The following is a 16,017-nucleotide window of genomic DNA, read 5'->3' on the forward strand; positions in this document are numbered from 1 at the left end:
TAATATTTATTTTTATTAGTTTTTTATTATTTAAAATATTGAATACATATTTTTCTTTTTAAGAGAATGATTAATTTCTAATAATTTAAATTAGATCTAATTAAACATAAATTTTTAATTAAAAATAAATTTAATTTAATTTTGTAACAATTTTTATAACAATCATTCCCTAGGATATAAAAATTAAGAATTTAGATCCTCATATTGATAGAAAGACGACCTATCATGTTTTAATAATCTTTACCCTTCAATATAAAATGGGCGAATTGGATTTTCTTACAAATTAAAATTAAAAAGTGATGATTATATACTAAAATATAAAATCTCTTGAAAATGAATGCACAACATGATTCATCTCTTTCTATAAAACCTCTCAAACCTCTCATCTCACTCTACAAAACTAAAACACAGTTTAATATGAGGGCGGTCCAGCCTCGTGGCCGTCAACCCTCCCTCCTCTTTCCTTTTGCTTTTTTCAGTAGTTATTGATTTCTTTTCATTGTTTTAATCCAGTGTTTAGCGAGAGTAAGTCTCTCTTTAGTGAGAGAGTTTTTCTTCCTTCATTTATCTTATGGTTTTCCTCTGCTTCTAGTATTCTCATCACTAACAGTTAAGTAATTGAAGTTTTAAGATGCTTGTCCAAGGATCTCCCTGTTAGCTGGTAATTCAAGGGAGGCGATTGTTCCGAATAAAATGGCGATCACTGATCCCTAGCTTATACGAGAATGAGACACTGGAGCTCTGCCATGCTGTTCCCGATCATCCGACATATCCATGGTTATTTGTTTCTTCGTCAACAATAGATCAATCCTAACTTGCCCATGTCTGGGGGTTTTGTTGTGCGAAGAAGTTGAATTGGTTATGTTTATTTTATGGGCACCCTAAGTACTATTTCTATAGTGTGTGTAGTTCCCTTAGGTATAGTAGGTTCCTTGGTGTTCGCGACGGTGCTTGTGTTCTTCTTATCTTTTGTCGGGTCATTGGTGTTAGTGTTGGGTCAAGCACCCGTTTGCTCTAGGTTTTACTGTTTTTTAAGGGCCTTGGCTCCTTTCTTTTGTGGGGTTGTTGTTTAATTAGGATGTCTATTGTAGATGAGTTTTGAACGATATAACCATGCTTTTATCAATAAAATGCTATTTCTGGTTAAAAAAAAATCTCTTAATTTTGAATAATTAAATAGTTAAAATTGTATAACTATGATATATGATTTTCACCTATCTCATAATTTGCAAGTGTTTCTGTTATATATATATATATATATATATATATATATATATATATTTATTTATTTAAAAAGGTTATATTGCAATTTCATCTTTGTGGTTAGACAATATTAATAAGTCAATTTATATATTTTTATGATAAAATAAATCAATTCTTATATTTTAAATTTATTAATGAGTTAATTTCTGATTAAAAAAGATATATTTTTTTTCTATTAAATATACATCGAAAGATATTATTATCTATTAATAAATCACTATTTAACCCTTAGAGTTTGACAAAATAATAAGTTTTCTAAAAGGATTTTTAGGAAATATATTTTTCAAAAAAATTATATTTTGAAGAATTTTTTTTAAGAAATTTTTAGAAGAAAAGATGTTTAGTATTTAAAAAATTCTTTATTGAGTATGCATATCTAAAAGAGGGTATTTTTTTCATTATTTTTTAATTTTATATAAATAAACAAATTTTCTTTGAAATTTTTATCGAAAATGTAAATACATGATATTATATTTTTATATAAATCAATTTATGTCTTTTATTTTAACTTTCTTATTTTATTTTCATCTTAATTTACAAATTTCTTAATTTGGAATATTTTATCTCATTTTTCTTATCTACTTATTTTTTTTTTTTTTTTATTATTATTTTTATGTAAAAGAATAAAGAAACAATGATAAATTAAAAAAAGAAAAAAGCAAAAAATAAAAAAGCTCTAAGGCAGGATCAAAACGCAGCTCCCCTCCCATTTTTTAATCTCTCTCTCTCTCCTCCTTTCTCTCTGAGAGGTTAGATGACAAAGACGAGGATATTAAAGGGGTGTTCGAAGGAGAGATTCTTGGCATGGCTGTCCACGCTGTCCAATCAATTCTGTTTTAAATCTCTCTCTCTCTCTCTCTCTCTCTCTTAGAGGTTAGATGACAAAGATGCGGAGATTAAAAGGGATGTCTTATAGTTCAAAAGTGAGATTCTGGGTATGATTTTTCACTCAATCAATTCAGTTTTAGATCGAATCAAATTAGAAAAATCAAAGAGTTGACTTCACTTAATTTGAGAATCGAACTCAATCTATAATGGATTAAAATTGAATTAAACTACATTTTTTTTAATTTAATTTGATTTATCGATTTAGACCTTATTTCATACATGCTTTGATAAGCCTTCATAGTATTTATATTCTTAAGGGTTAATTGCAAAAAAAAGTCATGAAATTTGCTAATTTTTATAATTAAACCTTAAAGTTTGTATAATTACCAATTAAATCCTAAAGTTTGATTGTTGTCTTAAATTGATCTGACTATCAATAAACCGTTAGTATGTGATGCTTGGAAGGTAATTACAATGGCTTTTATTTTGGCTATTTTGGTTGGAAGTTGCACTTTATAAGTTTGTTAATAGTTGATATTAATAGACAATTGATTAAGAAAAATGATTGTTCTTTCTTCTAGTTGTTTGATCCATCTTACAATATCCTGAAGAATGAGCTATTGATACATTTGCTTTAGTAAAAAAATACTCTTAAGGAGAAAATACACAATTGGAGAAAATTAACAAAAAAATCACTGAGAAATGGTTGCAGCTCAATAAACAGTATGATTAAAATGATATACTAATTAATGAATTGCAAAACAAAGTTGAAGTATTGATAAAGATAAAAAGCATAACAGAATTTGACTTGTAATTTCTTATTTGTTGAAATATATTAATGATTTATTAACGATTAGGTTAATTTGAGACATTAATCAAACATAAGAGTTTAATGAATAATTATGTAAATTTAAAAAATTTAATTACAAAAATTGACAAATTTCATTGTTTTTTTTATAATTAACCCTATTCTTAATCATTAAACATATTGCAAAATCCATAAATTTCATATTTTATCAATAAAATCTATCAAAAATTAAAACATTAAAAATGCAAATTTCATCCATCACATTCCAGCAGTCCAAACTCACCAATATTAAAATTAAAAAAAAAAAAAGAAATACTAATTTTAGTGTCCAGCAAATGCAACATTAAAGAAATTCTGAATTTCTAAGAAAAAAAAAAGCAACATTAATTCTATCAACTAAGTTAGGTATTTTAACTGTAAGTAACTCAATAAAATAACAATTCTTGTCAACTTGGGGAAAATAATTAAACTTGCAAATCACTACTTATTTTCACTAAAAGAAATAATTAATTCAAAGACAAGGTTTGTAATACATAGCTTGCTACCATTCTACTTGAAATATATATATATATATATATATATAGACACACTTCTTAATGAACACTCCACTACTAATCCCCTCTTTTCTTTCATTTATAAAGCAAATGGTTCGAATGCGATCCGGGTTATGTAAGGATTTAGGAAGATGTTTTAGAAGTGATTGAGGATAAGGAAAAGATATATGTCAAACATTGTCGGGAATCTGTTGAGTGTTGGTCCTTACCATTGAGCATTCATTTTGTGTGACTGATAATGCCAGATCATGATATTCAGAATGTGACGCCCCTTACCCATCTACAGTATAGCCGAGCGAGGAGTGCCACATTTGGTGCCGGAGCACCCTATCTTATGCTGTCCTGTTCATTGTTAATTTTAAACTTATATAAAATATGTGAATTTTTTTTATATCACAATTTATTTCTGTGGATACCCGGGCAGAGCCCCCTCTATTTAATTGGCATCTGGCGGTTTCCACAAGTTATCTGTTAAAATAATACCATGTCTCATATTTCTACATGTCATATTATCTCATTTCTGCTTGTACAATCTCAAGTTCATTCATTTATTTCATTCATTCATATAGACATTCATATGCAGAAATTCATATCTTTAATTACAATCCAAAATACAAACTTACAATTTTTATTACATTACAAACTAGTAATTACACCATGTTTATACACAATAAACCAAAATACTAGTCTATACCTGAGCCTTACTAAAATACAAAATGACCAGTGAGGTGACTCTGAACGGTGGCAGATCTGGTCAGAGCTCTGTCAGACGCTATTGTGGTGGCTGCTGCTATGGCGACCGTGTCAGGTGAGCCTAGTCTCCAGTACCTACGCGATGGAAAAACCATGCGCGCTAAGCTGATAGCTTAGTGGTGCATAATTTAAAAGAAATATAATTAAACAATTAAAATAATCATTCTATGCTAAGTTTCGTAGTTTCTAAGTTATTTATGAATTTCCTGCACTTTGGAAGCAATTTAACTTAACAGTATCTTTTCTGGTCATTTCTTATATTTTCAGTCTTGATTTATTTATAATAGTGCCTAAGTAACCTATAATAGGCTATAAGTGCTGCATGCGCGGGAGTATATTGGTTAGACAGCCATATGTCTATCCTGTATACACATGTCATGTCAGACACTAAGCCAACGGGTAGGCTTTCTAAGCCACAAATATCATTAGACACAATGGCCAACGGTCAGGCATATAGCCTGTAGAACAATCATGTCATATATACTTTGTCGATCAGTGATTATTCCTATAAGCAGTACTGCTATCTGTAATCCCTAATTAGTATACCAATAGATCCATACAATATACATAAGCCTAGGTTTACTTTGGGCAATTTAGCATTAATAACTTCTTAGTAGGCTTTTCATGTCATTTTGTAGTGGGAATGTGGGTCCCACATACTCGTTTAGTGTAATGTAGTGACAATAGAATTTTTGTGTCAATGTGTAGTGGGAAAGTAGGTCCCACATACCTGTCTTAAGTAATTTAGTATATAGTGACTTAGTAGGGATAAGCCAATAATGTTTTTCAAGAACCTTTCTTTAGGTTCAGATTTGGGACTTTCACTTTGCATATGACTTTGGACAGTTTGTGGCCACTGTTTGGCCCCATTTTCTAAAAGGAAATTATTTTTCTATGTCTTGTCTTTATTTCTTTGAATCATGTCATTTGGATTAGTATAACTCAAGTTATGGTCAATTGACCATAACTTGGTCAATTCTGAATTTTAGTTCCCTTAATAGGTAGTTTTGGTGTTATACTTTGTCAATTTTATTTGAGTAAGTTGCTGTTATATTTGAGTCTACTACTCTTCATAGGATATGTTACCCTATGTCTTATGGTCACTTAAAATTTTTTATTGTAATTTTTCAAATCTTGTTGTGTTACTTATAGTCAAATTATTGACCTAGTCTCAAGTGTCTTATAGAAATTAGGTTTCAATTAGGGCAGTAGCTTTAACCCAATATTTAGGCTCTTTGCATTCATAAGGTGAGGAAGTTGCCTAAAGCAAAATTAGAGGTCTATTTCTTAGCTTTTCAGAATGGTATGACTTATTTTGTTTGAAGACTTATAGTAGGAGTTATCCTTAAAAAACTTTGCTAGAATTAATGGTCATTTGAACCATTTCCAGATTTGGTATGCCAAATTAATCAAGTTAATTGACCTAGTTCCCTAAGTTTTTGGGTTTTGGTCAAAATACCATTTTTGTAGACTTATGTCTTAGTGAAAATTTGACACTAGTTTCAGGGCATTTGGAGTCATATGGACCAAGTTATGGCTTCTTTGCCAAGACTGGTCAAGTGGTCCTTATATGGCAAATTCTGGGCAGTGTTAATTCTGGACAGATTTGGTACTTCAACTTAAACAAGCAATTTGGTTAGGTAAATGGCATTTCTAGGCTTTGTGTCCTCTACACGAGTTGTAGCCCTATGTCTAAGCTTTCTAATGATATAAATTTCAGGTCATTTAGACCTGTCTACAGTGAGATATGACCAAAAGAGTGAACACTGTTCAATTGGTCATTTCTGGGTTCACTAAAATTGTATATCCAGATTTAGTCAAGTCTCATGTCAGTTTTTAGGCAGAATTGGGCCATGGTTTCTACATGAAAGTTGGAGTATTTTAGGTCATTTTTCACCTCCAATTGGCCTCATACCAATTGGAGTCACACAAAGTCAGTTTTAACTCAATTCACATTCTATTTTCAACAAGACCACAACCTGCAAAAAATAACACTCCCAATAATTCATTTCTCCATCTCTCAAACTTCAAGTATACATTCATGGCACTTCTAATATCACCAATTCATCTCAACAATCAATATCCAACAGTATACACTAATCTATAATAAGCAACTCAATACCCTAAATTTAATTTGGTCAAGGTGAATAATATGTGCATGGAACAATTGATTAGTGTATGTAATTTCAACTACCAATGCCTAATTCATTTCCATATATCCATGGACACCATACTTCATCATTTAAGTCTTGAAATTACATATTTTCTATGCTCCTCAAGGCTACCAAATTGGGCAGTATCCTTAATTACTCACAATTGTTCAAAGCCCTAAGATAAAGTATCCAAATCAACACTTATACATGCAATTTGATTCCTATACTCTTAGTCACCTTAATCAACATTGTAATTCACCAATTATGTGTCTAATTTAATCACTAATTAAGCTAATTAGGGCTGCCAAATTGGGCAGATTCAAGTCTAAAGAAAATTCCCAAATTTTTAAGGTTACAAACCCTAATTCACAATTAACTTCAAACACCCACATATAACCCTATCTTAATTCATGTACTTAGCTTAATTAACATTTCTAAACATCAATTTCATGAAAAATTAAACAATTTCCCCCTAGTTCCATGGCTACCAAATTAGGGTTTCCCAATTACCAATCAATTCCTAAAATTTTCCTAACACACTAACTCAATTAATCTTAAAATCAAGAAATTAAGAGAGGGAAGTAAGGGATTATGCACTAACTTTAGATGGCAGCCCCTTGAACAGCCCAATTTCAACTTCTACCTTCTCAAATTAATATCAATGGCTTCCTTTTGATGTGGGGAACAACTTTGGTGAAGGGAATTGTTGTGGATTATGGCTAAAATCCAAGCATGCAAGTGAAACAATTCAATGGGGAATGAAGCTAGGGTGGCGGCAAGGTGAGATGAGGGAGAAGAGATGAGTTTTCTCTTTCCTTTTTCTGCTCACTTAACTTTTTATATCCCCCTCCACTAACTTAAAATAATAATATAATACTCAAAATTTCTAAATTCCCAATTAACCCCATTTAAGTCCCCTTTAATTGCACTAATATAATTTCATGTTTTCATGGGGTTTTTATGGGATTTTCTAAATTTAATACCACTAATTTTTAATGGACTTTTTGATCAAAAGTCAACTTTAAATATCAAATGACCAAAATACCCCTCTTCGGGTTAAAGTCCCTCTTTTCGAATTTACTGATCGGACAATTTCTCCAAATTTTTACACTGTCTATTTTTATTTTTATCTTCACTTTTATCAATTAATTAAATTATTCTTGACATTTTTAATGCTATTTACACGTCGATAAATTTTTAATTAAACCCCGAAATTTGTTCCTAGGGTTCCTTGGGGGTCTGGGGCATTGCTCTTTTAGCCTAATTTCGTTTTAAGTCTTTTATTTTACCTTAATTTTTCTTGTATTTTTCTATCATGTATTCTATCATTTTATGTGTCCTCACTGTCATTTAGGTGTAGTTTCAAACACCCTGACTGTCCAGACAGACGTCAGTCACCGGGGCAGTAGAATGTACGGACTACCGACGGTGAGGGCGTTACACACAAAAATCTTGAAAGAAACATCTAGAACACAACTCTTTAAAATTGTGCAAGCCGACATCTTCTAACTCATATTTCTCATTGGAAGATTGAACAAGTCCATTTGCCATCCATAAATAAACCAATTCCATATCGTGCATTACATAATCCTTGGGAAAAATTGAACAATATGCAAAGCATCTTTTCAAGTAAGATGACAAGTGTTCATAGCTCAATCTTAAAGTAGCCAAAATGTCATCTTCCTTTTGCTCTAACATCCATATCTCATTATCTCTTACAAATTCCCAATCATGTTCATTAGTTATAGAGTAAAGCAGAGATCCTGAAGTTTTTTTTTTTAATAAGCAAAAGCAAATTTATTAGAGTAAAGAAACTTTGAAGGGTACAAGATACATAAACCAAACATAACGCGAACAAGCCGAAAGATAGTAGTGGATAAATTTCAATAACTATCCCTGAACTTATATGGTTGTAACACTACAGTCCTTAAACTTTAAAACGTAACATAAAACCCCCTAAACTTTCAAATTTTACACAGTAAAATCCCTCTGACTTTCAATTATTGATTTTTCAGTTGAAAACTGATGTGAACAGCTCCGGCATGGCTCTTAGTCAACATTTCTCTCTACTCTCTTATTCAAATTGTAAACTATTCTCTCTGAACATGAAAAATCATTCTGTTTACAATGATAAAAATGATTCAATTTACACATAACTTGAGAGAGAAAAGAGAAATATTGATTAAGCTTCACGCTAGAACTGTTCAGGTCAGCGTCTAACTGAAAAAACTGACAATTAGAGGTTAGAAGGATTTTACTGTACAAAATTTGAAAGTTAAAGAAGTTTTATATTACATTTTTAAGTTGAATGACTATAATGTTATACTAGATAAGTTCAAGACGATTGTAAAAATTTATTTTGACAGCGAGCCCTTACTAGTATGAAGCAAAAGCCCAAAACCACAGTAACCAAAAGCTAGGAATTCAGATACTAACAACAGCAGGTGCAAAAATGAATTCAGATTGTCTATTGAAATCCTGCTACACCAAAGAGATTGCTGCTGAAATGGATATGCGAGGATAGAGGCGAAAGATGACAAGGCGAAGGAGGAGAACCATGAATCCAGCACTTGAGATCACAAAAACTTTACTAGCCCAGAGTGGAGCATCTCCTACAAACCCAGACTGATCTGCTTGAAATTAGAATGAACACTCCCATCAAAAGAGAATACAAAACAGAATAAGCAAACTCAAGGGCAATTTGGATCCAAAAAGCTATAAGTTTTGAATCAAGATTCTCCAGGAGGAAACAAGACCAACTGACAAAAAAAGAAAACGTAGGAGAGACGAAACCAGCATAAAAAAGCAATAGACCAACCAATAAAACCTCAGCAAGAATAGCCAAAAACCGCCCTAATCAAGCCCAATAGCAAAGCTAAGCAGAGGCAGAGATGCCAAAACACGCAACCTTAGCAAGTAAAAGAGATAAAATGCAGCTCACTAACACCCAAGACCACCTGAAGCCTCCCACATTGCCCTATCTGACTTAATAAAGTCAGTGAGAAAGTGCACCACAGTATCATTCGGTTCTGAAAAACTTAAAACAAGTTGTTTTCCCAAGATAACCATTTGCCTTGCTTCTTCTTCGGCATCAAAAGGGATAGCCGAGACATCCCAAGCGAAAAAATTGCGAAGGCGAGAATTGATCCGATTGATATCACTGTCTGAAGGTTGAACAATTTCTTTCCTCATTCGAGAACAGCTGCTACGGGACTGCTTTTTCAATTTCTTCTGGCGTTTGCCTCCCCTAAGAAACTCTGGGGAAGAGTCAACTAAATCACCAAGCAATTTGCACTTAGGTCGCTGCTTGAGAAGCCCAAACACTTTGAGACATTTAGAAGGTCCAGTTGAGTGCAGGGCCAGCCCATGAGCTTGCCATGGAACCATGGCTAGTGGATTTGAATCAGCCAATTGTTCGGTGAGACGCTTCTGTTCACGTGTCATTGCAATTGAATCCATGTGGTTCTCCCTATTTTTAAACGCCTCAAAATTAAGTAGGGAAACAGTGGCGTTAATACCCAACCACCGAGTGTTAGGGAGAGATGCCAGAGGATCTTCGAAGCTCTCTATTCCACGATTAAACTTGCGGCCGGTTTCTTGAGAAGAGCAATCTAGGGTAGCTGTTGGGTCAGCAAAGGTGATTTGGGGACAGTACACTCAAGTATACTGTCCTCCAAAGGTGAGATGTAGCCGCCTGAATTGACAGGTGTGCTCACATGCAGAGCTAATTTGTCTGCTGCAGAAGAGCCATAGTGAGAATTATTTTCTTTTTCCAATGAAGCATTCGACTCAAAGCGAAACTCGTTTGAACTTGCCCCTGTTGATTCAGTAGCTAATGAAGTTGCTTTTGTCTTGTTACAACAGTTGGGGATGCCAAAAAATGGTAATTCTTCAACCATAATGATATTGAATCTAACATTATCGATATCAACAGCCACGGTTTTGTTAATGTGAATTAAAGAATCGGTAAGAATGAGTAATCTAGCTGAATCGATTTTTGTTTTGGTTTGAGTGCTGCTATCAATAGAGATGAGTTCACCAAATTGATTACCAACCCAACTGAAGAATTGCGTTGTCCAAACATTAAGGGGAATGCCATAAACCCTTAGGTAAACAAGGTGCTAGGAGGGTGTAGCATTAACATGCCATGGTTGTATCTCAGTAAACCATTTGTTTAACCACGTTCGTTCTTCCAGAAAATGTTCCATAAGCTCCTTTGAGTCGAAAGTAAGCAAGACAGAACTTCCCCCAATATAGAGGACTTTAATGGAGAACACTCTCTCCGCAAAGAAGTATTCCTGGAGATTAGAAATTGTATTCGTGTTGATGACAGTCCCAAAAGCCAATCGAGACAACCACTCCATGTTGTTGTAGCTGGATGCGAAACTACCCCCTAAATGAAATCCTTTTGTTCCACGGAGTGAGACCTCCCTGGGCAGATATCAAAATCCTTGATAACTCTGTTCTTGTTCTGCTCAGTATGATCACCAATACACATATGAATATTTTGTGAGAAGTCCTCTCTGGCAGAGGAAATTGGTGACCTAAAGTGGATGCTATGGGAAGATGCTCTGTTGTGCCTGCAGTCCCTGGTTCGCCCATGTTCCCTACTCTTCCTATGCCCAAACTGGTAGCTTGTTTTCTGAAGGTATCTTCTATTGTAATGGGATTCGAGAGCTCAAAGCTTATAACTACTGAACCAAATCTTGTTAAGGTCAGCCAGAAGAGTTTGAAGATATGCCATTGTACGAACACGAGCGAACCCAAATCGCCTACTGATCCAACTCAGCTTCTGTGGCACAAAAATCTCGATAATATCTCCAAACTTGGAGAAGGATTTCCACAAGGTTTCAGCATTCAACTCTGGAGGAAAATTTTCAAAATATGCAGTGGGAAGGCTATGGTTAAAGGTTGATATGTTGCCATGGTGGGTGGGAGGGAAGAGTGCCATTTTCGTTGTAGGCAAGTGCTATATGACTTTGAAAGTTGCAGAGATCCTAAAGTTATCATTGCCAAAGGAACTCCTTTGCATTTTGTCACAATCTCTTCCCCAATTCTTTCCAAGTTTGGATTTTGTTTTTCTTGTTGTCCTTTAAATGCACATTTAAAAAACAAAGACAAACAATCCTGGTATGAAAGAAGACTCAAATTTTGAGCAGAGACTGTGCCCATAATTTCAGCAACACGCTGGCTACGAGTGGTGACTACAATTTTACTTCCATCAGCACCTCCCATTAACAAAGTTTTCAGTTCACCCCGTTTTCTAGGGTCCTCGCTCCACACATCATCTAGGATGAGTAAATATTTCCTTCCATTCAAAGCCTCTCGCAAGGTTCTTTGTAATTGGTCTATACCCATATCCATATATCTTTGACCAGGAGATGCAGAGTCAAGAATTTTAATAATCACCTTATCGAATTCAAAAACATTTGAAACACAAACCCATAACTTCAACTCAAAATAAGTAGCTATCCTTTGATCATTATAAATCAATTTAGCAAGTGTAGTCTTCCCAACACCTCCTATTCCAACGATTGCAATAATGGAGACATTTTCACCATCAACAGATTGCAACAATGTTCCAATGACGTTATCTCTAGCTTGTTCCCTACCAATGACATTAGAAGCATCTATAAAGGAGTGGGTCATCTCCCTCTCCCTATTAATGACATGCCTATCAAAAATCCGCTCTGTGAGGCCAAACTTAGACTTAAGAGCTGCGATTTCATCAACCCTCTCTCTAATCTGCTTTAGTTTATGTCCCATTCTAAAGCTGAATGCAAGTGGATAAGAGCTAGAAAAGAATCGCCGTACCTTTCTGGTGGTGTTCCCAGACTTGACACTTTCCTTCGCAAGGCTTCACATTCAAACTCATTCACTATATCTTCTGCATCATAAAGGACATCTCTGAGCATCCCCAGCCAAACCTCTATCCCTTTATTGTGTGACCGCTTCTGTTCGGCATCGAAAAGCACGGGTTGGATGGCACCCAAGATCTTCATAATTTTTTCAAGTTCACTTTCGAGTTCCCATGCGAGGAAAATTTCTTGAAGAGCAAGAGAGCCCAACTTCTCCAGAACACTTTCTGTGATGCTGAAGAGAAAAGAGTCTGCCATTGTGTTTGGGTAGAGAAGAGGAGAAATGAAATGGTGATTAGGCAAAATGGGTTCTTTTAATTTTCAGTTGACAGAAAGCAATGATCAAGGAATTGGTACATTCGAAGACCTCTGTAAGAACCTCAATTAAAAAATTAGAAAAAAAAAAGAAAAAAAAAAAGGACAAGATACGGTGAGAAAGAAATTCGTTGCTTTGGAGACTTTATTCCTTATTCGTTGCTTGAGGTAAGAGAAAAGAAAAAGAATTGCTTTCTTGTTTTCGATTTTGAAAGCAAAGAGGATGGAGCCAAAAACTATTCACTTTGAATTTGACATAATTAACATTTTTAAACACACACACACACACACACACACACACATATATATATATATATATATATATATATATATATATATATTTGTTACTATAGTTAAGAACTAAAAACTAAAAAAAAAAAATCTGCATATTTAAAGAACAAGACAAGGTAATTAGTCGTAATCAGTTTTATTTTTTAATAGGGGTAGAAACTAAATAATGTAATTAGAAAATAATAATGTATTGATAAGAAAATATTTATATAACTCAATTAAATTTTAGCTTAACTATATTTATATTCAAATAACAATTTAATATTGTGGTCTAACTTTTATAAATTATATGAAATTTAGATCCCTTATTTCGTTACTATAATAATAATAATAATAATAATAAATCGAGGTCTTAAGTCTCAAAATATATTAATTTTTTTAGGTGCCTTATTTAATTTTATTTTGGGTTAATTACCAAAAAAAAATTGAAATTTATCAATTTTGGTAATTAAATTCTGCAATTTGCATAATTGCCAATTAAACTCTTTCATTTAATTGATGTTTCCAATTGATCCGATCGTCAATAAATAATTAGCAAACTTAATGAGAATTTCACGTTAACTATCATATCATTACTGGAAAAACTACATCAAAAACCCCAAATTAGTGTTAATTGCCAAAAAAAAATTATTAAGTTTGCCAATTTTTGTAATTAAACCTTGAAGTTTGCATAATGTTTAATTGATACCTCAAATTGACCCGATCATCAATAAACCGTTAGTATGTAGTGCGTGGAAGGTAATTGTTATGACTTTTATTTTGATTATTTTTATTAGGAGCTGTATTTTATAAGTTTATTGATAACTAATATTAATAGGCAATTGATTTAGGAGAATGATTGTTCTTTCTTTTAGTGGTTAGATCCACCTTACAATGGCGGGGCGAATAAGCTACTTACACATTTGTTTTGATAAAAAATACTCTTTAGAAGAAGTTACACACTTTGAGAAGAATAACAACAAAATCACTAAGAAATGGATTCAACTCAGTGAAAAGTGTGATCAAAATGATATACTAATTAATGATTTGTAGAGTTAAAGAGTTGACAAAGATAAAAAAAAAAATTAAGAATGAAATAATTTATTTGAAGAAAGAGTTGATTGTGTAGAGGAGAAAGAATTTGATTTTGTTTTATTTTTCTCTGTGTCTAGGGTTGTATCATGTTGTAGATTGATTAGAATGAGATTGGGTAATTGTATCTACAAAACAAAATTTGGCTTGCAATTTCTAGTTTATTGAAGTATACTAATAGTTTATTAACAGTCAGATTAATTGAGACATCAATAAAATGTGAGAGTGTAATTGGCAATTATGCAAGCTTCAAGGCTTAATTGCAAAAATTAATAAATTTCATATTTTTTTGCAATTAATCCAAATTTAGGGTTTCTAATGTAGCTCCTAAAATGATGATATGGCAACTGACGTGGAACTTTGTTAAGTATACTAATGGTTTTTTGACAGTTAGGTATAGCAAAAGAGATAGAGAAAATTTATATCAGATTTAATTAAATCATTAAACCATTATTAATTAAAAAACATTATTTTTTAATTAAAAGAATTTTAACGTTGCATTTTAAAATATTAAAACTTTAAAATGTTAGCAATAAATTTTGGTCAAATAAGTTAGCAGTTGCTCTGAAATTAATGACCTTAATAACCATAAGTTTTTTTTTTTTAATGGCCACAAGTTATTCTTTATAATAATAATAATAATAATAATAATAATAATTATTATTATTATTATTATTATTAAATCATTTTAAAATAATAAAAATAAAGTAATATTAAAGCAAATTAAAATTTATTAAATGTATTAAAGGAAAAGAAAAAAGTTTTTTCTTTTCCTTTAAAATAAACATGGATCTTCATTTTACTTCTATTGATGTTTTTAAATTAAAAATTAGAGAATATCATAATGTGTGATAAGTATTTTTAGTAATTATATATTACGGCAATTTAAAAAATACAGAAAAACTTAATATTGACTTTTCTCTTTTTTAAAAAAAATTAAAATTTAATGGATAGATATTACTTTTAATATTTAGACATGTTTAAAAGAAAATTTAATCATAATTTCTCATAAAAATTTAAATATATTTAATTCTAATTTAGAGTAAATATTTTAAAGGAAATTAAACTTTCAGTTATGATAATAATTGGATAGTCGTGATAAAATTCGTTAAATTTTGAAATTAAATGTCTTGGATTGACAAATCATTAGTAATTAAATACTAAATTTAATTATAGTAAATATGTTTAAAAATATTTCACTTTTCTTTAAAGTAAATGTGAGTCTTAATTTTACTGCCATTGATATTTTCAAATTAAAAATTAGGAAATATAATAATAAATGATAATTATATTTATTAACTAATACTTGGTATAAATGTGATAGATTTAAAATTCTATCTCCTCTTAAATGTATTTTATAAAAAATTGGATCACTTTTTAATTAGGAAGCAAAAATGAAACATATATAAAATTAGCATATGTGTTTATTGAGTATAATTAATAAATTAATCTAATTAACTCTTATTTTTTATGTCTCTAATTAAATTAAGCTTTCAGGTATTTGTAATAATAATAATAATAATAATAATAATAATAATAATAATAATAATAATAACTATTTATTATAGTATTAAAGTATAATAATTAAATAAACTGTAACTTATATATATATAATTAAGAAATTAATAACTTAAGCATAATTTAATAAAATAATATAATTAATTAATAAAAAATACAACTTGAAATGGGAGCAGGTCTATATATATAATTTAAAAATTTTTCTAAATAATAATAAAACAATATAACATTATTAATATTAATTAAAGTAATAATATTTAAGAATCATTAAATGAAAAATTTATAAAATTATTAAAATATATCTAATATTTTTAATTAGTTAGCTATAACTTTTTTGCTTTTTATATATATATATATATATATATATATATATATGCATTCATGTTATGGAGATGATTTTGGATCAGTATCCACTTAGCCCTAAGGCTTCATGATAATAGGGCTTTAGACCCTTTGTTTTATGAGCTTGAATTGGAGTTATGTAGTATAGCTTATTGTTTATGGGCTTGTAAGCCTTGTAATCCTTCTCATCCATTGAAATATCTTCATTTTCTCATTTAAAAAAAAAAAGTTAATATTGGAGTTCGAACCACATGAATTTTAAT

At 31.3% G+C, this 16,017-nt stretch overlaps 1 protein-coding gene across 1 annotated transcript; it reads right to left on the bottom strand.

The window, feature by feature from the left end:
- Nucleotides 1–11,037: 11,037 nt before the first annotated feature.
- On the bottom strand, nt 11,038–12,475 carry LOC110641503 (disease resistance protein RGA2-like). The gene is made up of 3 exons (XM_058143240.1): nt 12,174–12,475; nt 11,373–12,132; nt 11,038–11,328 (listed from the first exon to the last, which is right to left on the bottom strand). The coding sequence occupies exons 1-3, from the start codon at nt 12,473–12,475 to the stop codon at nt 11,038–11,040; spliced, it is 1,353 nt and encodes a 450-aa protein (XP_057999223.1).
- Between the last annotated feature and the right edge of the window lie 3,542 nt (nt 12,476–16,017).

Source organism: Hevea brasiliensis, chromosome 3 (genome assembly GCF_030052815.1).
Source record: "Hevea brasiliensis isolate MT/VB/25A 57/8 chromosome 3, ASM3005281v1, whole genome shotgun sequence".
Classification (NCBI taxonomy): Eukaryota; Viridiplantae; Streptophyta; class Magnoliopsida; order Malpighiales; family Euphorbiaceae; genus Hevea; species Hevea brasiliensis.